The sequence below is a fragment of the Sylvia atricapilla genome, chromosome 3, assembly GCF_009819655.1.
Source record: "Sylvia atricapilla isolate bSylAtr1 chromosome 3, bSylAtr1.pri, whole genome shotgun sequence".
NCBI classification, from domain to species: Eukaryota; Metazoa; Chordata; class Aves; order Passeriformes; family Sylviidae; genus Sylvia; species Sylvia atricapilla.
Window position 1 is genome coordinate 59117029 of NC_089142.1, and position 23774 is coordinate 59140802.

Sequence of the window (23774 nt, forward strand, 5' to 3'; positions counted from 1 at the left end):
TCACTGAAGACATCTTTTCGCCAAGATCCCCGACTCACTACGATAATCAATAGCTCACTGATCTCTGCACTGGCCTTTATCTGGCCAAGTCAGTCTCCCCCGGCACTCTCTCTCTCTCCGGTGTTCGCCACCGATGCCTGCGGCGCTGGGGAAGGGGACATTTTAGGGGCTTTGCCTCCGAGCGGCAGCCGGCGGGCAGGAGAACACCGCCGGCGCGCCGCCCGCTGGCCGCCGCAGGTGCTCCGCGCTGGCCGCTGGGGGCGGCCGCCGCCGCGTCCCGCCGGGCTGGGAGGAGCGGCGGCGGGCAGCGGGCGCGGGGAGGCGGCTCCCGCCGCTCCTGCGGACACGGCCCCTCCTCCCGGCCCGCCCCGCCCGCCGCACACATGTGCCCGCGCCCAGCGGCGGGGCGCGCCGTCGGGGCGGGCGGGAGCCGTCGCCTCCCCGACACCGCGCCGGCATCGCGGCGCGCCGGGCGTCCCTGGGCGCGGGGAGCGGGTGGCCGCGCTGACGCCGCTGCGCGCCATGGCTGTCGCCTACCTGCTGGGGAACGGGTCCGCGCCGCTCCTCGCCGGCGCTCTGGAGGTCCCCTTCGCCGCCAACGCCTCCGGCTGCCGCCCGCCCGGGCCGCCCTGCCCGGCCTGGGGCAACGCCTCGGCGGCGCTGGGCTGGAACCGCTCCGAGCCCTGCGGCGGCGGCAATGGCAGCGCGGGCGGCGGGCCCTGCGCGCCCGCGGGCGGCGGGCCCTCCGTGGTCACCGCCATCGCGATCATGGCCCTCTACTCCGTGGTCTGCGTCGTGGGGCTCTTCGGCAACTTCTTGGTCATGTATGTCATCGTCAGGTGAGTGCCGCCCTGCCCCGCCCCGCTGCCCACGGCCGCTGCCGTCGGGGCGGAACCCCGTCGCCAGGAGCCGGGATGCGGGACGGTGTCCCGGCGGGGATGCTGCGGTCCCCCTCCGCCGGGCAGCGCGCAAAGGGGCACAGTGCGGGGTGCGGACGGGCGCCGGCCCCCGCGGGAAAGGGAAGAAGGCTTTTGACAAAGAGCCGGAGGGGGTGATAGGGAAGAGAAAGTTGCGGTGGGAACCGTGGGGGGCGGCCGGTCCGTCGGACACCGCTGCGCGTCCGAGGATGTTCTAAGGACCCTCCGAGCTGCGGCACTTCTGCGAGCGGCTCTAGCCAAGGGGCCTGAATCCCGCAGCTGACCCCGAAGGAGCGAGGATTTAAAGGGACTGTAGCCACTGCCTGTTAGCGTGTATGGGTACGGGGTGCTACGCGCATAGCCGGCATGTACCTGTCTTCTCACCTCTCCCAAAAGCACGAACAAGATGTAAATGGCACCGCGGCTAAACGATTCTCTGTGGCGGTGTTTGGACTTCCTCTGCCTCATGTCTAGATCTATCTGTGTATGCTGAAGTGCATTTATATTTGTGTATAAGTAAACATGCGTATACACGTGTATAAATACGTATGCCGTGATCGCGACGGCTTTCCGTAATCCCGGCGTTCCGGCTGTGCTGCGGCACTTCGCAGCTTTCTCGCCCGCAAGAGAAAAAGCCCCCGTGGGGCTGTTGCGGGTCAGATCACGCGCGATAACTGATTGCCCGTAAATGAGAGGAAAACGAGTGAGGGGGAGATGAAAGAGGCTCCCTAGCCGGCCTGGCGGCGGAGCGGGGCTGGGCGGGTGGCTTCCGTGGGGGAACACTGCCACCTCCCGGGAGCCACGGCCGGGAGCGGGGCGGAGGGGCGCGACAGGACGGGGCCGACCGAGCTCGTCTCCTTTCGTGGCTGCTCGTCGTTTCCAAGCATCCACTGAGCCCTGGAGAGCCCAGCGGGCGCTTTTGATGGGGGGAGACGGGCATGGCCCAGGGGTGCGCTCCGTTCCTATGGAGGCAGCCCCAGCATTTCCAATTTCCCCCCGTCTCCCTTTGAGCTCTGCGTTTCCCGAGGGGTCGGGGCCGCAGGAGCTGGGGTTGTCTCTTGGCATCACTGGCAAACCCGCGGCAGTGATGCTTTGTGGTGCGTGGGCGCAGCGCAAGCAGTGCCAGCTGTGAAGAAAGCCGGGGGTGAGGGTCGCGGTCACGGTGGGGTGTTGCAGCAGGATGGAGGATGATTCTTTCGGCACCTGTTAGGGATGTCACTGCAAAGCCGGTGCGTCTGGTAGACCTAGTGGGAACACAGTATCCGTTCGTGGTTCAGGAGCAGTTCCTTGTGGGTTTAACTGTACTTAAGAGGCTGCATGCACAGAGCTGGGGAGATTGTCTTCTGTCTTGTGGTTTTGGTCAGCCTGAAACTCAAGCTGTCCGTGTGAAGATACATCTGCAGAAAGGCTTCTGAGTGGGGGCATGACTGCAATCACCGTAGCAGTGTTGAATGCATTCCTCTGGGAGGAAAAGCAGATGCACAGTGTAACAGACACAGGATAGCTGTCAGCAGAGAAATATGCCACAGGTTGTCCCTGCCTGGAATTATGTATTTATTATCCTGGGCATAACCCTTACTAGGTTCATATTTCTTATAGTAATTAATTGAATTACGCTTGGACCACAAAGCCAAATCGAATGAGGCACTTGTATTTAGATTTCTATCTAAAGAAAGCATCTTTCCCTGAGACGACATCTTAAAAACAAAAGCCAGAAGCAATAGGAAAAAGCAAAAATATATTTTCATTTTACCAAGGAAAACACAGATTAAATGACTTGTCCAAAACCATCAGGAATTTTATGGCAAACCCTACATCTCCTGTGGAAGAACAGCTTTTGGTATGACAGAATTCCTTCCCAATTAATACCACGCAGCTGTTTAACAATTGGGATGACAAGGAATTTACATGCTAATGGCGGAATAAAATCTGTGGCTTAAGCAGCATAAAAATACATTCTTTTCCTGTGCTTCTCTATACGTGTAGTGTATCTGGTTAGCAACAGGGAACTTAGTGATTTAATTCCTGTTCAAGCTATCCTAGCTTGAGAGTGTTATGAACCTATGAAATGATGACCCTATGTCATTCATACCTCCTTGCATCCAACTACACATAAGAAGCCAAAGTTTCTCTGGATTCAATTTGTCATCACGTTAAACTCCCATTCTATATCTGCCTTTCCCATCATGCCTGCTCATGAAGAAAAAAGCCATTGAACTTCAAATTAATTGTGAGAGGAGTTGAGTGTACTAAAAAATAAAATTTTTAAGTAGTATTGGTACCTAGTTTGTCTTGAAATTGCTAGGAGTTGGGAGGTAGGTGCTTAGATATTTGAAACTGTCCTATTCACCTTTTAGGGTCTAGCCCCAGTGAAAGCAACAGTGATTTCAGATCGAGTGCTGCATGCTAATGTCTCATGCTTGGTTTCTTTGGAAATATCTTTAAAATAATTATATCATTCTTATAAACATTATTACTCTTGAAGTTTTTCCACATGAGGCCAATCCAGGGGTTTGGAGCCAGAGCTGTGCAAGATCTGACCTGACAGGGAACTGTCACTATCACACCAAAATGCCACCTTGCTGTCCCTGCTGGGGCAAACAGAGGTCAGAAAGCAGATAGGTCAAGAAGGAGTTAGAAATGTATTGTGATTATCAATGTGAAAAGAAGACTTCATGCAAAGTAGGTCCATGGATTTCCGATTTATACACATCAGTTATAATTAATGCATTCTCATCCACCCTCCTCATTCTTCCAGATGGTTCCTGTTCAGCTGAATGTTTTCATCCTTGAATTAGGATTTACGTGTTTTATATGCAGTGTGTGAGGCTTAACCTCATGTTACTAACACTGAGCTGTTTCCTTTCTCAAGTACCAAAAAAATGCCTTCAAGTGACAGCAGTAGTAGTTGCGTAGGTTTTACTGCCAGCTGTGAATTTCCTGCAATCTTAAAAATCTGTAAATAATTTTTATTATCTGTTTTCTTCATGTGCTTTGTGTAAGTGTAAATTACTAATATGAACACAATGTTGTTATGGCTATATCAACAGCAAATGCTACTTCTAGCTGCTGCAGAGTACAAGACAGTGTACAATTAGTGCCATGTGGCATTGAATTAATTTTCACAGTAATCCAAAAGCTTTTCCAGCTTTCTCACCAAGTTGGTGGAATATTAGTCTCACAATTAGAGTGGAAATAAGAATATGCCTTGTGATAAAGGCAATACGCTGGAAAGCTGCAATAGATCCTAGATGAAAATCTTAAGCACTACAGGTCTGGAAGAGAGGAATAGCTCACAGAGACCCTAGTCCACAATCCAAATGCTCTGGGGGAACTGTAATTCCACCAACAGCCGCTGAAGTTACTCAAATTCAGAGTGATTCCTCAATTGTTTTGCTGTTAATTTCTCACATGTCATAAACAAAGGGGTCTCAGGTTCTTCACAGTCCTTTGTAGAGGAAGGAAATGTCTTGTTTCATGGAGTAAATTACTTTTACACTGCTTTAAAGGAAAAAAAAAAAAAGGCAAATGGAAAAGAAGTTGAAGAAGTCCTCTCTGTGAAATTAGGAGAAATCTTTCCATGTGTCTCAAAACAGCCTCTTAATAGTGTTTTGGAAAAAAAAAAAAAAAAAAGAGCTGTGATTGAAGCACCATCTAATCTGGAAAGACTGTGCAGCACTGAAAACTCTGGTTAGTTCAGCCGAGCTCACTCACAATTCAGAAAAACTGTTCTGTTAAGTAGAACAGACTTACAGTTGAAATTTCAATTGTAGAAATAATTGATATCATCAGTGGAAAAATATTCTCATACATGTGCACAAAGTGTGGTGTCTTTTTAGAGAAAAAAATCTGAAAATTGTCACAAGCTTGAAAGTGGGTGAAGCAAAACAAGTATTTCTAAAAATCAGGTTCTTTGCAAAGTGACATGATGTCGTGGATGCAATATGCAAGGTGACCTTCAGTGTCTTTTGTAGCAGCATAGATCCAGGGAGCTTAAAAACCAAAAAGTGCATAAAATTCCTGCTTTTCTCTCCTGTCCACAGCCTCAATAATCTCTCTGCATTTGCACAGCATTGCTTGTGTGAGTGTGTGTCCTGCCTGTTCCTCTGGCTGCAAGGGTTGCACCCCTGTGCTAAGAGCTGAAAGCTTCATCAGCCTTATCCAGTCATGTCAATTATGAATTAATACAGCTCACAGCAGCAGCCAGAGAAGGCCTGGGGACAGGACTGAGGGAGCACTGTTGGGCAGGAGCAGTAGAGGAGCTGGATTAAATCAGCAGCATAGCAAGGGGGTGACCCTCAGCATCCTGCTTTACAGAAAGGCAGGTGTCCCTGTTTGCATACTGTTTGTGGCAGAGTTTACCAATCTTTGCTGGTGGGTAAATGTTTAACTAGCAAGCGGCTCCCCTGCCTTCTCCAAGATGAAGGAAAGCAGACAGATAAATGGAATGTATACCTTTATATTATATTATTATTATTATTATTATGTTTTTATAGACGTGATGAAAATTTGACCAAAAATACATAAGGCTGCAGCGTGAGTGTAACACCCATCTCACTGAGCAAGCAGAGGCATCTGAGGGATGAGTGGCAGCTCTGCAGCCCCAGACTCATCTCCAGACCCTGGGCCTGGCATGCTTTCCTGTGTGCGGGAGTGCACGGACGCTCTGGCTCTGCTAGCATCTACCACCAAGTGTTTCTGGGCAGAAAACAACCCTTCTCACTCCATTTGCCTGTAAAAAGCTGTTTGATCTCACTGTGCTTTTCCTGGAGTGACATTATGTTAATGGCTCCCATGAAAAAATAGTGTTAAGCACTTAATGATTTTTTTTTCCATTTCTTTATTAAAAAAAAATCAAAAGTTACCAACTTTTCAAGGCTTCAGTAAGGGTAGAAAATATGGCATGCACATATTGCTTATATTACATAATTGCTAGCAAGCTAATGACTAATGAGCTATTTAGCTAACATAATCCTGAAGCACTGCTTTATTTCATTTCCATTTACAGTGTTTCCCCAAACCATCAAGCATAACTTTTGCTGAACACTGTGGATAAGCTTTTGTAAATATTCTAGATTAAAAGGTGACAAATTTACAAAAGCCTCAAGCGTAACATGATGCACGTCCAAATGTTTCAGAATCATAATTTAGCTTACCAACCTCTTTCCCAGCCATTGCCAGCAGCTGGTGTTCAGTCACAGAGTGGAAAAACAGTGGCAACACTGTGTAAGTATCCTTCTAATAGATTTTTAGACTGCAGAGAGACTTTCTGAGCTGCAGTTTGCATCAGCATTTATTCAGTACCTTTTTGTGGACATTTTTAACATGCAGCATTCCCCAAAAAAATGGGGATCAAAAATAAGAAGAAAAGAAGAAGGTCAAAAAGATTGCCATTACTAAACAAAGGTGCTTCAAAACAAACATTTGAAGCATTTTTACTGATTCTATTTCAGTTATTTTTAAGCTTAGGTGTTCTAAGATGGTTGTTGTAGACATCTTTATTAACAGATGTTTTCAAAAAATTATTTCTTTTCATGATGATTCCAAGTGAAAACAAGTTTTCAATGCTTGCTAAGTCTCTTCAAAATACAGATCCACTCTTGTAATTATATTTTTAAAAAATCCAAAAGCAACTATTTTCTGAATTGTTGTTCATAAGCTGATTTCAAAGAAAGCTGATTTTATAACCATCTGTGTCTTCTTTGGTTTATATCAGGAAGTTTTGGTTTATGGTATTGAAAGTGGGAATATTATAATTATCTTTCAAAGACCCCTAATCCCTTTTGGAAGTGGGCTTTTAATGGTGTTCACTGTCAAGGAGTTCCACAGCTTAGCCGAGCTGTGATAAGCATTCTCATTCATCCATTTAATGTTAAACACTTCTAAATTTTATTTATATTTCCCTTTGAATTTACATGATGAAAAAAGGTAGGGATGACACACCATAGCTAATCAAATAACTGTGAAGGACATGAAATAAATTCTTTCCACCTTCTTACTGAGAAGTGTTCAATTATCAGCTATAAGATCTTGTATCTCAGATCAGGAATAAAACTTCAGAACAAAAGTGTTCGTGTAAAATGGAACATCTCCTCCTTGTCATGTTGTGTGGAGCAGTTCCAACTGAGTGAAGTCTCCTTTTTTAGGGGGGAACAGGGAGCAGCAGTTGTCACTGTGCTAATCTTCAGCCCTGGGATGTGCTGCCCCTATAGAAAAATCATCTAAGGAGCCAATTACCCAACTCATTCTCATAAGACTGTGGTAACACCCTCAGAGACTCAGTTTCAGACACAATCTCATCCTTGTCATGTGAAGACTTGAGTCCATGATTTCCAGTACTTTTGATCTGGTCCTCTCACATAACACATAATTGTGCTCACATAACACACAACCTTGCTCCTTCTTCCTGTCCTGCCAGCTTCCACCATTGCCTGCTTTCCCCTTCTCCACACATCATAGGCAAGCTTTCCTCTGCATTTCTTCTCTCTCTAGTTCCTTTGTCTCACCTCTGTCGCTCCTTTCCAGACCACACTCAACAGCTTCACCAGAAGATTCCAGTCTCCTGGAATAGAGGCTGCTTAATTCTCTTGTCAGTTCCCATGTTTGGGATTTTCTACTGTGAAAAGGAGTAAATGAATTATCTGAAAAAAATTTAGAAATAATGTAATTAGGAATTTTGTACAATTTGCCGACTAAGTGATTTATTTTTTAAACATTTGTGTATTGTATACGCAAGAGGCCATACCTTGTGTGTTATTTTGTAGTGTTACTTTGGTCTCTACAGTCTGTGTATGGTCTGGCCTCCAGCCCCCTGCCGTATCTCCCTGCTACCCTCTGACCAGGGGCATTGATTACCTGCTGTTCCCTACCACACTTTTAGGGATCTCACATCTACTAGCAATAAAACTGACTTCAAAGGCTTCCCTGCCAGCTTCCCTGCTCACCAGGGATATTTCATGTACAGTCCTTATCTCAGGTGATCAGTCTACAGATCAGGAGGAGGGTACCAGCACCTGGAAACCAGACAAAGCTGTTGATAACTTGTCCCCTCTAGAAAAATGTCACCACAGTTATCAGAGGTGTAGTCAGCAGTTTTACTCTCAGTCACACTTCCCTGAAGGCAGAGGGGAAAAAGTCAAATTGAATATACTGACAGTTTTCCTTTATATGTCTAACTAGCAAAGCCAAACCTTCAACAATAAGCACCTGCTGCTGGATAATGGCAATATATTGAAGTTAGCCTTTTTAGCACCATTGATTTATTTCAGAGAGATATGCTACACAATAACCATGAAAGCAGCAACCTTTACTGGAGACCCATATATGCCTCAGCGCCAGGCAAACAGAGACTCAAATAAAAGTGGTTTGACAAACAGGCCAGATTAAGTTCTGAAATAATTGGCAGGTAATCTTCCCCCCGTTCAACTAGGCCGGAAGGCAAGGAAGTGTACCAGCAGATGACTGTTAGGGCAGTGAAGCATACTTATTACTGTCATTTAGGTTTTATCATTAAGTGGCTTTTTATGATGTCTGGGAAAAGGAGAGGAAATTAGGAGTTGCAAGACATGGCAGCATCTTAAATATTTTTGTGGCAAGTGATATACCTATACTTGTTCTTGTCTGGTTCTCCACCCAGAGAACCATTATTTTTTGGAAGAAAATAATGCATCACATCAGTTTTATTTTCTATGGATTTCTGCCAGGATATTTTTCACATTTATGTAACTTAAAAGGGCATAAAATAATAAGAAATCATAAAATAATTACCTATTATGACTACTGGGAAGTCTGTGTGTTCTGTCTGAAGTAATCTCCCTGCTTGTTAATCCTCTCAGACATCACAGGAAAGGATCAGCCTTCCTCCTGAAAACAAATATTTTTCCCCAAAGAAAAAAGCTTATTTTCTCCAGGTAGGGCGTAAACTCACTGGCTCAAACTAAATAGGAGAAAGAGGACTTCTATATGATGCTTTTCAGTAGAAAAAAAAAAAATCAGGAAGAGCCACAAAGCAGCAAGTCTTTTTTAGTCCATCATCCAACACAGGAAAACAGGATGAGTCAGATGCCCTCACAACTCTCTTGATGACACATCATTTCCCAAAAGACTGGCACTGAAGTCTAAAGGTATCTCTGCCTAAAAGGCTTTTGTTTAGCTCACCCTCTCCCAAAATTGAGGTGTGAGATAAATTCCTGATGGGCTCTGAGTAAAAGAAAAATGACCCTGAGCTGGTGCTGCTTCCCAGGAGGTGATGTGCTCTGCTTGCTTCACCTGCATCCCATAAGCAAATACTGCTGGATCTGCACATATGGCACTGTCCTGATGAGAGGAAGTGATAAGCTGGGAAGTCAGAGATGCTAACAACAGATGTAACCTGAGGGAAAGTAAGCTTTGGTGACATTCTGGCCAAATCTCATTTGTACTGTGGAGGAGAATAAAGTGACAAAGCAGTAGGAAAACAAATTCTTAGGGAGAAAAGAGGTAGCAACTAAAGCAACTACAGTCCAGCAGCTCCCTGTCCTGTGCTCAGGCCCACACTGAGCACACATACACTCAGACTCCTTCAGAAAATAGACATCCCCTTGCCAGTGAGTGAAGAAAGGAGAGAAAGCTGCTCCAGAACAATGTATGTGAAGTATGACTGAGTATGTCAAATAACTAAACTCTTTGATTTTAGATTTACTGCACTCCCTCAGTATGTCATGCCTTGACATCTAAGTGATGCCTAAAAAAGTTTATTTCTAATTAAATCACTATGATAGGTCAGAGCAGTGACTGGGTACTGCTGTGCTGGGAGTCAGGATGCAAGGCTTTAACAGGAGGGAACAGCAACTGCCTCTGTCTTTTTTAAAGGCAGTAAAACCTTCCTTACTTCCCCATTTCAGCTTTTACCCCCAAACTCGGGATGGATACAGTAAGTGAATGTGATGCAAATTGCACAATTTCTTTGCAACCAAGTGTAAACGCTTTCCACTCTAGTGTTGTACCTGCTCAGGGGTTTATTTAGTTTTTCAGTTTGTTGTTGGTTTGGTTTCACTCAGGGCTTACTGTGCTTAAATTACAGCCTTGTAGATCCCTTCAGCAGAACATCAAAAGGATGCAGAGGTTTTTAACCACAAGATGGCACCTGCAATCTGGGTGTCCTTACTGCCTAATAACCTATCAGGATTGTGCACAAATTTATGGTGCTTGTAGCTAGAGATGAAATTTAATGGCTTAAGGAATAAGCATTCCGAAGTACCCATGAGCAGAAAAATCAAAGACTTAGGTTTTCCAACTGATTAAATCATATGCTTGCAGACAGGAAGGTCAGACCTATCCAGAATATATATGACTCCAAAAACTTTCAATAGGTTACAGCCTGCCACAGCACACGTCACAGCAGTGGCTGAGATACAATATGGGCCTTTCACTCTGTAGAGACTCATTATAATGGGAAGAAAAGAAAAAGAAAATAAAATCGATGGACATCACTAAAGTCCATAATTTGAGACCCTTTAGCTCAAAGGTACTTTCCAGAATGTGGCTTGAGATACTTCATTTCAGTGTCAAATATTAAAACTAGATTGGCAGACAGAAAAACTTTTGAGGGTTTTTGCAGACCGCCTTGAGTATGTCATTACCGTTCAAAGCTTTAAGGGCTTAAGAAAAACTGAGAGTACCTGATAGCTCAAGAAAACATGACAAAAAATCCCAGATTCCTACTGTTTTTTAGTTGCATATACAAGGTGCACCAAAACAATCATGGGGAAAAAAAAAGTTAATTTAAATTGATTCAACTAGGCATACTTCACATGTTTTTAATCTTCCCATCCATGGCAACCTCAGCTAATCTAATGTATGCACATAATGATTCTTCATTTGTTTAACAAGTCATTTATGCAAGAAGAACTTGAATTTGGGATGCTAACCTGATCTCCAGCATCAAGAAGTGTTGTGTCAGGTTGTCTTTATGCAAGACCTAACTGTTGGCTGTTGTTTCTTTCAGCAGCCAAACCATTTTGAGAGTGACTGCTTTCTGCAGTGAATCTCCAGTGATTTTGTCCAGTGTTTCATGTATTTTGTGCTGAACTTAAGCACAGATCTTGGAATAGTCTTTGTCTCCAAACTGGCATTCTGTAGGCAAAACCTTGCATGCCTTTGTGCTGCTGAAAGCAATTATTACCAGTCTGTCATCGACCAGCCCATTTCCTAAGTGCAAAAGAGTGTTTCTGCTTTCCTCCTCATTGATGTTATTCAGAGATTAAATTTTTCAGGTTAATTTTTAATGTTATTAATTACTCTGAGCTTCATAATCATTAATAATAATAATAATAATAATGGCAATTATGGTGATGGTGATAATAATAATAATAATAATAATAATCTGAAATATTATTATTATACTCTGTATTACACTGAGCTAAATGTGGACCTCTCTAGCTTCTTTGCACCAGCCCAGTGGTCCAAGGATTCTGTAAAGCTGATCTGGTCCAGAAGGGCAAAAGGCTTTGGGGGAGGGATTATCTCAACGATCCACATGGATGTAAGCCACTTGACCAAGGAGCAGTAGGGACATGACTACCTTAGTTTGTAGGTAGTATGCTACTGCATAGCAGTATACAAACTCCGTGAGGCTTAAATAAATGATGCAAACTAAAGATGTCATTAAATTTTAAGAAGCTTAAAAGAAGAGACTCTTAAAAAATATTTGAAGATGGTAACTAAACTATTGGAGTGGACAGGCCAGAAACGGGGCCATGACAGGTATTTTTGCAGAGAGTCGCAAACATGGTCACATCTCTCCTGTTGCATGAGAAGTGGAAGGGAATGTGCTTCTGGCTCTTGTCCAAGCTGCTGTTACACTTGGGAGCTGGTGTCTCTCTGAGGTTAATCTGGTTTTATTTGGTTTACAGTCTACAAGTGGCCCATTGGCAGATGGTTGAGGGGTCCATTTCAAGGCTTTCTAATAATCCTTGAATACTAGGAACTTGATGACTATCTGAGGTGAATTCTCACTCTTTTCTCCATTGCATTTTGTTATTCCAAGTAAATCTCAGTTGAGTTGACTGTGCAGCTCAGGTCTTCAAACTTGAAGTCTACTTTAAAGCTTTGTAGAATTGAAGATAAGGCTGAGCTTTCCCTAAAAAATTAGACAGACATAAAGTGTATTCTTACTGTTGTAAACCTGATTTATCATCTACTATTACCAACAAAACAACAGTTGATAAACATTTATTTTATGATACAAAACCTGCACTGAGGAGTTAAGAGTGGTATACTAGTAGGTGCCAGTACTATAATGAGCATAATTAATTTGGGTATGTAAGAAGGGCAGTATTGTGCTAAATATTCACAAGAAGCCCCTGAATCATCACGTTCTATTAGTCTTTTCATTGCAGCGTTGTAAAATAAAAGTAAGGCCACCCAAAGCCAACTTCTGTCTTCACTTGCAACCTTGCTCATTGTCATGCAAAATTTAATACACTTGATGTTTTAGATGCTGAAATTGTAATGTAATTGAAATACCAGTATTCAGATTTTCATGAGTTTGCAATTAGGATTTTTTTCTCTACTCATCTATTAATTTTTAGATTCTTTAGTGAGTTTCAATGAAAGTGTGAAAGCAGTACCTTAAAAGATTGCCTTTATAAATTTTGATGTTTCATTATAAATTTTGGTATTACTAAGTCCCTCTCAACTGTAGAAATCACATCACATATACATCTATGTCTGGATAATGGAAATGTTTGTTCTGCTTGTTCAAATAGGGAGACTGATACCTTAGCAAACAGTATAATAACAGCTAAGATCAAGACTTTGAAAAGCTCCATTTGATCGACTGTTACTTTTCATGCTGTTAAAATTACGTTTAATCACTTGCTTTGGTATTTATTTATTCATGCAAAAAAAAAATTCCCGGGGACACTGATAATCTACTTATTTTGAAAAATACATGTTTTACAAAATGTACCTGGCAGAAATAAGCCCTTTTTAAAATCTTTAAATATTTCATACAGGGAAATGCCCAAATCCCATAGAATTCACTGAGAAGAATATTGTAAATTTAAATAGGCTTTTGTTGATTAGGCTGTTGTGGAGGTAAATACTTTCTATCACCATAAGAGCTCTGCTTCTATTCATTGTAAGAACAGCATGATTACAAAGATTACAGAGTACATCAAGCAAAACCCTTCACTAATGGTCTATAGAGGCCATTAAACTAAGTCCAAGAACTTTTAAACTTAAACTGAGAAGGAAAATTAGATAGCAGAACTTAAAATTTATAGCATTTAAGTGGGATGAGGTCCATGGCCCGTGAAGAAACTTTATTCTATTTGTTCTGTTCTATTTATTTTGAATATTTTTCTGTCCATCCTCTGTCATGCTAACCTGAAAGTCATTTACATATTGGTTGATGGTTTGGACTTTTTTGCTGTGTCAAGCATTCATTTTAAATCATAATTACTTCTGATTTAAATGATTTAATTATGATTTAATGACTTTAATTACTGATAACAAAGCGTTGTCATTATTATCTGGCAATGCACTCTTCAGACAGACCTGTCCCGGAATCACGTGTGATGGCAGCAGCACTGAGCAGCATTCCCAAGTGTCCTTTCTTGTCCAGCTGCAAAGGAGGCAGGCAATCATCTGAGGTCTGAGCAGGGATCAGCAGCCTGGGTGAGGGCACAGAATCCTCACCCCCTTTGCCTATTTGTGCAGAGCCACTGCCCCTCTGTCACTGTCCCTACCTGAGCAGATCAGGCAGGAGCAAGCTGGGTATGTCTGCTCACAACACAGTCAAACCTTCAGGCTAGCTCTGGACACACCTTTGGAGTGATATTCGTTTTGATAAACCACAGGGCTTTGTACTGGATAATAGTAAAAGCAAAATATAAATGTTGCCGCTTTCATTCTCATCTGGAAGATTCTCCAGCAAATTGCCCAAGAAATATTTTCTCCTCCCTTCAAACAGTTTTCAGAGCTGTAGCTTTTATTGTGTACCTCTCCCCCACTGCAATCCTGTATGTTTTTTCCAGTTTCCAGGAGAGAGAGTTGTAGATGCTTGCAGCATCTACCTCCTCCTATGTTAGTAACAAACTTGTTATATAAATGGAGTAAGAAACGTTTTTACATGACTTTCAGAATATCAAGTTTATTTACAACTTGAAAGTATCATATTCAGATCATACTTTCTCAAGGCAGCAGTCAAGATAGAGTTTGGATCTACTTGAAAATCTGTTTTTAAAAAACAGCCTAAATTGAAATTAGGATTGTTAGTGTCTTCTCATGCACAGTGCTAAAAATGAGAGAACAGTTCCAGTACCAATGACTTCAAATGTTCATCATAAAAGCTTTCTATGTCCATTCAACATGAAGTCTGCATTTCTGCACAGCCTACCAAAGTTCCAAATGCACATTCCCTACACAATCCTTTCATTGGGATTTTTTGCAACTGATTCATGTTCTAAAGAGATCTAACTCAGAGATAAAACCTACAAAATAGTGTATTTTACATTTTGTGTTCTCTAGCAGGTTCCCCAACAGGACTTTTGAAATGAGCTGTTCCTCTTGAAAAGTACTCAATAGATTGTAAAATATTTGATCAAACACTCTGCTTATTAATTTTGCAGAAATGGAAGGAAGTTTCATCAAAAGAACAAGCCATATGACCCCCCCAAATCCAAGCAGCCACAGGGCTCAGCAACCTTAGCAGCAGTCAGGGCAGCATGGCCGGGAACATTACTTAAATTGAAACATTTTTTGTACCACTGCAAAAGTACAGTATCCATATAAAAAGCAGGTCTCAAGTGCTGCTCTTTTGAAAGACATCATTACTACTTCACAACCTACAAATGAATTCTCTATTTCTACAGAACATATTTATGATATTTGTCATGGCATCAGCAGGTACAGAAAATCTGTCCCATGTAGTACAGTATCTGATCTGTAAGCATAAAATTTTTTCAGCTTCTCAATTTTTAGCATCTGTAATATTGTTTCCTCTATGTGTGTCTTTTCCATCTGCGCAAGTCAAATTAATCTTTTCTTCCTTGCATGCTGTAGCTGATGTCTCACTGAACTGCCATTGTGTAGGTGAATCATAACATGGTCATTCGGTTTAAAGCAGAAAATGTGATCTTTGGCAATATTTAGTACATTATTTTACAGAAGCTTCTTATAGATGATGCATTAAAACTGAATTCAGTTTTATTTAACAGTGTCAGCTGTGGTCATTCACATGCTCTGCCAATTTTTTTTTCTAGGTACACAAAAATGAAGACTGCCACCAACATCTATATTTTCAATCTTGCGTTGGCAGATGCCCTAGCAACAAGTACTTTGCCCTTCCAGAGTGTGAATTACTTGATGGGAACCTGGCCTTTCGGTACCATCCTTTGTAAGATTGTTATATCCATAGACTACTACAACATGTTCACCAGTATCTTCACTCTCTGCACCATGAGTGTGGATCGCTACGTGGCTGTTTGCCACCCAGTTAAGGCCCTTGATTTCCGTACCCCCCGAAATGCCAAAATTGTCAATGTCTGCAACTGGATTCTTTCCTCTGCCATTGGCCTGCCAGTTATGTTCATGGCAACTACTAAATACAGGCATGGTAAGTCTGGCTTTCATTCCTAAACTGAGAACTCAACATTTAAACTCCTTTCTGCATTGTTTCACTGTAGTGTAGAGACATTGAATTCACTTCTGACCTCCAACCTGTGTAAAGCAAGTATCGGTGCAAACGAGTCCCTTTAACAGATTTGCATCTGGCTGTAGTTGACTGGACAATCAGTGCATGTGATCTGTCCTTTACAACAAGGAGCTCCAGCTCCTTCTGTGGGTCCACAAGTCTTGCTGTACCACTCAGTTTACTGTAGTGTTTAGGAAAGCACTTGTGCTTGCCTGCCTTCTGCTATGGGGCAGTTCTGCATTGCCCTACGGCACCAGAGCCTGTGTTTTACCCAGGATGCTCCCACTGGGAAGCTGGCTGTCATAGATACGTTACACCCTGTCTAGGAGGACATGACACAGAGCAGAGGGCACATTCTGGACCACTGGTGCCTTCAGATCTTCCAAAAAGGGACAGTGACAGCATTTCAATGTAAATCCAGTGCATAGTTACCAAGTGTTGTGTCGTTCTCCTCCCCACTGCCCTGAAATTCCCAAACTCTCAGCGTATGTGGTGGCTTAACAATCTTTCCTTCCACCGTGCTTTGTACTGAAAGGGAAAATGATTTAAGATTTAAGCATTTATGACAATTCAGCTCTTTTCATTGTTTAGTTTAAACATTGTTTCATTAAATTCAAAATGCAAAGAGAGAACATGTTAATTTGGTTTTGTTTTCCTAACTCACACTTCATGCATGTTTTGCAGCACTCAATCCTACCAGTGTCTGTGCCAATGACAGGTCACAGATTGCTTCATTTTACGTGTTTACTTAGGTATAAAGTCTTCATATAATTGCCTGTGATATTTAATTAAAGATAAGTTTAAAGAAAAGCAAACAAAAAACTGACCAGCATGTTCTTCTCTGCTGTTTTCCTTTTCCTCAGGCTCAATTGACTGCACACTTACATTCTCCCACCCTGCCTGGTACTGGGAGAACCTTCTCAAAATCTGTGTGTTCATCTTTGCCTTCATCATGCCAGTGCTGATCATTACCGTGTGTTACGGGCTGATGATTTTACGCCTGAAGAGCGTTCGTATGTTATCCGGCTCCAAGGAGAAGGACAGGAACCTGCGGAGAATCACAAGGATGGTTCTCGTAGTGGTGGCAGTGTTTATTGTCTGCTGGACTCCTATCCATATCTATGTTATCATTAAAGCCCTGGTCAACATCCCAGAAACTACTTTCCAGACTGTCTCCTGGCACTTCTGTATTGCTCTAGGGTACACAAATAGCTGCCTTAATCCAGTCCTTTATGCATTTCTAGATGAGAATTTCAAAAGGTGTTTCAGAGAGTTCTGCATCCCCACTTCCTCAACCATTGAGCAGCAAAACTCCACCCGAGTCCGACAAAACACTCGTGACCATGCTTCCACTGCCAACACTGTGGATAGGACTAACCATCAGGTATGACTAGCAGTGGAGATGTCATCTCTGGATCCAGGCCACCCGCTTGGAGATGACATGTGTTCTGAAGTTACCACTTACACTGATCTGTAGCTGTTGGAAGGTCTGAACACCTTCAAGGTTATATTTGGGACTGGTGTATGCATACATAGAGACCCCAGTCCTGCATGATGCTATTTCTCTGCGCTGCTTGATGCTCAGAAGCCAAGGTTTCTAAAGGGTACCTTGAGTGACTGGGTCCAGTGTGCATGCATGTGCAAAGTGCATAAAACCATGTTTCCCTTTGCAGGATGTTTGCAACAGGTTGAGAATTATTCACACATTTCCCTGTTCATACTCTGTCTGCTGATGGAGACAGGAGTGGGACAGAACACAGATCTCTCTTTTTGTCCCATTGCAGCAGTGAATAAAAAGATAAAAACCTGTGCTTGTTCACTTTTCATTGATGAACAAAGAAGGCCTGCCTGGCCTTGTTTGTCCTGAAAGTCATGCAAGAGATAGACCAAGACTTGTCTACATGCAGTTCTTGTGTCAGATAATTATGTGGTGAATAAGGTGGGGCTAGATATGTGTGTGTATATATATATATATATGTATATATATGTGTGTGTGTATGTATATATATATGTGTGTGTTTGTATATATATATATATATATATATATATATATGAAAATATATACACACATGTTAAATACTAATGTGCCATTCTGCCATTTCAGGTATACGAAGAAAATACCTTTTCCATGTAGAAAAAGCCTTTAAGAAGTAGGGATTTTATGGCACATCAGATAACAAGAGTTGTTTTGGGATTTTTTTTTTTATTCAGCCTATTTTTGCATAGTTTTTGCTCTTTTATGCATGTTCAGTATCCATGGTCCTGTGCTTAGTCTTGAGAATTTCCAAGCTCCATCTCTCAGGAAAACATGAAACATTCATGCAAGTAATTCAAGAGCATTGCAAGCACTAGAAGTTTGAGTTGTCTCTGTAATTCCCTAAAAAAATAAGAACAAAAGGCATAAGCCTGGTTCATTTCTGGCCATATCACCTTTCAGCAATATACTTAGGTTGCTCATGCAATAGTTTCTCACTGCTGCCACTTCAGCCACAAGCTGGCTGCCTCCTCGAGGTGCAGAACTCAGTGCTTCTTGTGAAAGCAGCTACCTGCCTGACCCTCAGCTGCTGCCACATAGCCCAGATAAGAATATTCCCATCTCCAAGGAGACTTAAGAGTAATTGCACCAGAAAAGAGGAGGGAAGTCTAAATGGAGAAGGGCTAAAGCGAGAAGCTTTGTTAAGCATCAACAATTGGTATTGCTCACCAGTGTCTGATTCATACATGCTAAACTGTGGCCTGTGAAATTGGCACCTGCTCAGTCTGGTGGTGAAGCAGAACTGCCAAACTTGGCATAGGCACATATATATATATATATGTATATATGTGTAGTATTTACTAGGTGTAGCAAATTACTACATTCATCTGTTAATAATGCATTTATAATCATCAGTGGAGTCAATTTTGTGCATGTGTCTGACAATGAGATTGTATTTCTGTCTAGTACAATTCCAGCTTTTTGGAGTACAGTGTGTATGCACCCATTTTCTACATTTGGTTATATATCTTTATATTACTTCCAGGAGAGCTGTAGCCTTCTAAACTTCTACCCATGGAAAAGATTAATGTGGTACTGCTTGGAGGCTGAGGGAAATAAAATCTATTTCCCTGAGCACTGAGGAAGCACAGAATAGAAGATGATGTTTCCCAGAGAGATGTTTCAGCCTACACCACCAAGAGAGACAGCCTGCTGGGGCAGGGATGGAGCAAGCCAGTGAAGTGGTCCTGGGAGTGGCAGTAAGGAGGAAGCTAGTCCTGTAGTTGGGTTCTTTGCTGGTTAGGGTCTGGTTTTTTCCTGCAGGGGATAGTGATGAAATAAATCAGTTATGAAGAAATAAAGCATATGTAAAGGAAAGGGAAGGAAAGGATGCTGAAAGGAAAGGGAGGTGAGAGGAAGAATGCTGAGGGGAAAATAACATAAGGAATGAGGTTCGAGTTGAGGCAGTAAGGATAGAAACTGAAGCAAAGAGCCAATCTGGATGGAACAAAAAAGGCATATGCAGAGCTGGAAGAAATTGTTTGAATACTTTGGTAGCTCTTCCTAGCAATTAAACATCAGTGTGCCTCAGAGCCAGGGAGAAGAAGACAGCACTTGGTAGCTCAGGTCTTCATAGGTGGGTGGATAGGTCTTCACATATCCGCGTATTTGAAGGACCCTGCAGTGGCCAGCTCCACTTCCCTCACCACCATCCCTGCAGTCCTTGCTTTGGCAGCTGCTGATGCTCTCTGAATGCTGACCTGCCCCCTGGAATTCAGCTCAGCAGCTATTTGGTACAGTCTTTCTCACTCTCTATAATGTCTACAGAATACATTCACAGCAAGCCATTTTCTCCAGCAAACATTTCTTTAAGAGACATTTTTTGATGTCTGCTTTTATCAGAATGAGAGACAAGATTGTTGAACTAATTACACTAAAAAGGTTTTCTGGAATAGCAACTACAAGTGTAATACTAGTATTTTTATATTATTATTTTAAACACAAAAAACCCTAGAGTGAATGTAGCTTTAGCTCTCAGAAAAGGAAGAAAAAAATAACCCCCCTGACAAACCAATATTTGCTCAGACAGTGAGATTCTGTAAATTCTATAGACAGGGTATTCTTTTTCCAGGTAAGTGCTTTCTGTAAAAGAAAGTCTAGCTTGTGTATCTGTTGATTGAAGTATACTGACAAGCTCTTTCTTGTATAGACAAGGCCTTGGAGAGCATTTGGTATGAATTCTAATTGCAAGGCTGTGTAGTATTTGGCACACTTCTCATAATTTTCTGTGAAACAGATGTTCTACAAGTTGCTTTTTTGCCAGGTGAGAATTGTTTTCTTCTGTTAAAGTTAATGAGAACTGCAAGGCTCAATCTCATAAAGTCTAACACTCTTAAATCATTTAAGAGCATTTAGAATTAGCACTCTTAAGTATTTAAGTTCTTGGAAGGAACAGCAGTGTCTTCTATCAGTTTAAAAGCACCAACAGGAAACATCATCAATATTCATTTTATTCTGAGTTAATAGACTGGCCTTTGGCCTACTCTGTGGCTCACTGGCATTACCAAAAAGGTCTAGATTTTAAATGCTTACAGTTTTCAGGAGGGTTCATGCAATCTCATAAGTGCATTTCATGGAGAGGGAGTGATGCAACCCTGAGAGGAAAAATGCTTGAAAAGCAAAACTGCTTTCTTTGAACTTTTCCCTATGACCAAGTATTGGCAGGGGAGGGGAATGAAGAACCAAACAGAAGCTTTTGCAAATGGCTGAAGGTTTTTGATGTTGACGACATTAGCTAATTCGTATCAAAATCTTGGCAACTATATTGAAATAGTTTTTACTTCAGATGCTCAGAGACTCACTGCAAAAATTTATCTCTGAGATTAAAAGAAGGTTTAATTTTTTTTAAATGCAAAATCAATTGATAGCTGTTTTCCCCTGAAAATGAAGTTTTTGCTGTTACCTATGTGTTAATAACAAAAAATTCTAAATAATTATGGAACTGGATTATTAATAGTTACAGAAATCTGAGAAATCTAATTTGCTTCAGTGGATTAGTTTCTTTGTGACCCATTTTTATAGCTTCTTTCATAGCAGCTTCACCTGTATGTATCCAAGCAACTAAGCAAATTATGTATAGGCACATCTTCAGGACTATTTAGTCATCCTATGTGTAACTCTTCAATTTTAGCTTCTGATGGTTTCTTGTCAACTGCTGAAATGTCTAAATGCCCTAATGGAAACTGTAAATCATGCCCATATTATGAAAATGAGGCCCCAGATACATACAATAACAAAAGGCTCAACCCTGAAAACTTTGCCTTTACTGCCTGGGTTGGCAGCCACATATAGAAATGAAAAGGACATTGGATTCAAGAAAAAAGTTTTTAAGTTAAAACAAGGAATAATTGAAAGCCAGTTTCACTTTGACTAAATGAAGAAAGTTTTCTTAATTCCTGATTTTCCTTGTGCTATATGACCCACTGTGAACAAATAGAGGGAATGCTGGTGATTCCTGTTGCAGAAACATGAAAAAATTGGGTGACTTCTTGGCAGATTCATGCCTGCCTGTATTAACAAAGAATGGCCTTCCTGTGTATTTTTAGAAAATTAATATGTCTCCTTTGTGAATTCTGCTGTATTTCATAATAATTTTCAAGTGCTGGTTTCTTAAAAAGACCATTTCTGGTGAGATAGTGACATCTATAAAACACTTGTCCAAGTTCAATGATCCTTAAAACTGGGCTTTCTTTTGTAGCTGGTATGCGTTGACTTGAGCTGTTTGTGAATCTCCAGGCTTGATCTGTGTCTCTGCTTTCCATTCCATAAACTCTCAATTTGCAGAGTCTCCCACCCAGCTCTCAACAGGTTCTGGTACAAAATTTGCAGAGCAAAAAGGGGTTGCAGCCTTTCAGGGCTTGCCATGCAGTAGGCAGGTTTTCTTGATGAAAACATCTGTAGTGCTGCTGTGCCTGCGTGCAAGTAGGACTCAGCATGCAGACTGTGGACACACAGGGCTGAGAGCTTCTTGGGTTTTCTTGCTGATGTAAGCCCACCTCACACAGAATTGAAACTAAGCTGTAACTGAAAATCCAAAAGTTAGACACTGTTCTGATATGAGCACAGAATGTGTTTGACTAAAACACTAATTCCCCTGTAACTGCTACAGAAAGAATACATAAAGGGAGTGAAATTTTTCCATGCTTGTGAAATTCATGGAGAGTTCCACCCTAGAAATAGAACAACTGGCTTGATACGAAGTATATTCTAATTCAAATTTCAGACCTACTGATGTTTCTTTGTGATCGTTTCCTCTGTTGCTTCACAGCAAAAGCATAGTCTTGCCTTACTCTGGGCTATGTGCTTAGCTCTATACATCAGGACAGTAGCTGTAAATGAGAAATAAATTCCTCCTAAAAAAAACACGCACACACAAACTTGTGGGTGGGAAGATATCAAGCAATTGTTCATTGTATTTGCAATTTCTTTCCTTTCAGTTGGAACTTCAAGAAGCTGAAACTACTCCACTGCCGTGACAGGGTCTCCTGCTGCATGGCTCTCACAGCAGTTGCCACTGCCACAGCGTGCTAGTGGCAGCATGTAGGATATGCTTTCCCTCAAAAAAATACCACAGAGGAAAGTGCCTGCTTTTCCAGTCTGTCAAAAATTGCTTCTGCAGCACATCTGCATTGCACATAACAGAAGCATGAAGTGTAACAGCAAGCAGAGCCAGGAGATGTGGGGCCTTCCAGGCTCCAGTGTTCAAAGCAGTCCTGTTTACCAGGAGCACATACATTAGTCTAAAACAAAGCTACTCCACCTATAGCAACCTGACATGCTCTTGGTAAGTTACAGTGGTGTTAAAACAGGTTGGAAACACAAATTCAAAGGCTAGACAGCTGTAGTTTGAAAAATAAGGTGAGCGTTTGAAGATAGAAAATAATGGAATATGAAGTTGTAATATTGTTGGGTACACTGTTTGCTCTTAAAATTTATTTGTAGAGGTGTTTTCTGTGCTGGTTATTTGCGTGCTGAAGTCTCATGAGGTCATGTAGAAAAACATATTTGTAGTTCAAGAGGTCTTCTCTTGCGAGGGTTGCATGTTCTGCAGTTTGAAAGGAAAATATCTTTTTCAGTGATCTCTTAATTAAAAAAAAAACCACCCAAGACCCAAAAAAAAAGCCCTCCAAGCTTCATTTTTTGCTTCCATTTCACATATATTTAAAAAAGACTTCAAAATCAATACAATGAGCTATCACTTTTTCTAAAAGAGGTGAGTAAATGAAAGTATTCTATATTGTTATTGATTGTCAAATGGTCCCCAAAAAAGCATATATTAACATAAATTTCTTTGTGAATAAAAATGTAGCTATAAGCCTGTCAGAGCTTGCACAGGCTGATGATGTCTTCTCTTTCAAGTAGTTTCTCAAATTTCAGCTGCTCTGTCAGCAGCATTTTCAATTTGTAAGTAAACAACAACCCCTGTGTGAAGTACTATGAGCAGTTAATGCGTTAGACCTTTTATAAGAATGAATTTTAAACAATTTGCTAGACATCTATTTTTTCTTAACCAAACCCATACATAGTATGTTTGCTTTTCTAATTAACATAGTACAGTCCGCATCTGCATTTTTTAATAGCTGCTAAAACACATTAAGATTTCAGGAAGAAACATTGTGCTGCAGCAAATGCCACCTTAGCTGTTTTCTAGTATGAAAATTAGAAATATCCATGTAGATAATTTGTGGTGCAATGGTATTTTCTAGATATTGTTTCTTACTTGCTTTGTAAATAAATCATCAGTAGTTAACCAGGGGAAAATGTGCTTTGATGTATTTAAGTGTATTCTGAAATACAGCTATATCAAACGGGGGTTTTTTGTCTTTTTTTTCTCCTGCCAAAACGTATTTCTTATTTTCATTGTTAAAGTCTGTCTTACAATAAGGTTATAATGTGAAATTGTTTGTTTCTGCTATAGACAGCATAATAAAGATTGAAGACCAAATCCTTGCAAGTTGTAAATTAAAGGATTATTTGAGTTTCATCACTGTGTTGCAGCTAAATATGTAGCCTATATATCAGCAGAATATGAAGCTAGGTATAACAGAAGTGCCTTAATTTTCTTTCTCTTTCTGTTGAAAATTCCATTCTGTGGTCATATGGATTTCTGTTTAATTTTCTGTTAGTTTGGGTGTATCACCTCATA

At 41.5% G+C, this 23774-nt stretch overlaps 1 protein-coding gene across 2 annotated transcripts; it reads left to right on the top strand.

Annotated features, from left to right (window-relative positions):
- Positions 1-522: 522 nt before the first annotated feature.
- Positions 523-22735, top strand: OPRM1 (opioid receptor mu 1). Of its 2 annotated transcripts, none has more exons than XM_066315502.1 (4): positions 523-839; positions 15164-15516; positions 16458-16978; positions 22066-22735. In XM_066315502.1, exons 1-4 carry the CDS (start codon positions 523-525, stop codon positions 22102-22104), a joined length of 1230 nt encoding a protein of 409 aa, XP_066171599.1. In that variant the 3' UTR covers positions 22105-22735. The 2 variants fall into 2 exon arrangements, with proteins under 2 accessions (XP_066171599.1, XP_066171601.1); XM_066315504.1 differs by having other exon boundaries at positions 22571-22735.
- Positions 22736-23774: the final 1039 nt, after the last annotated feature.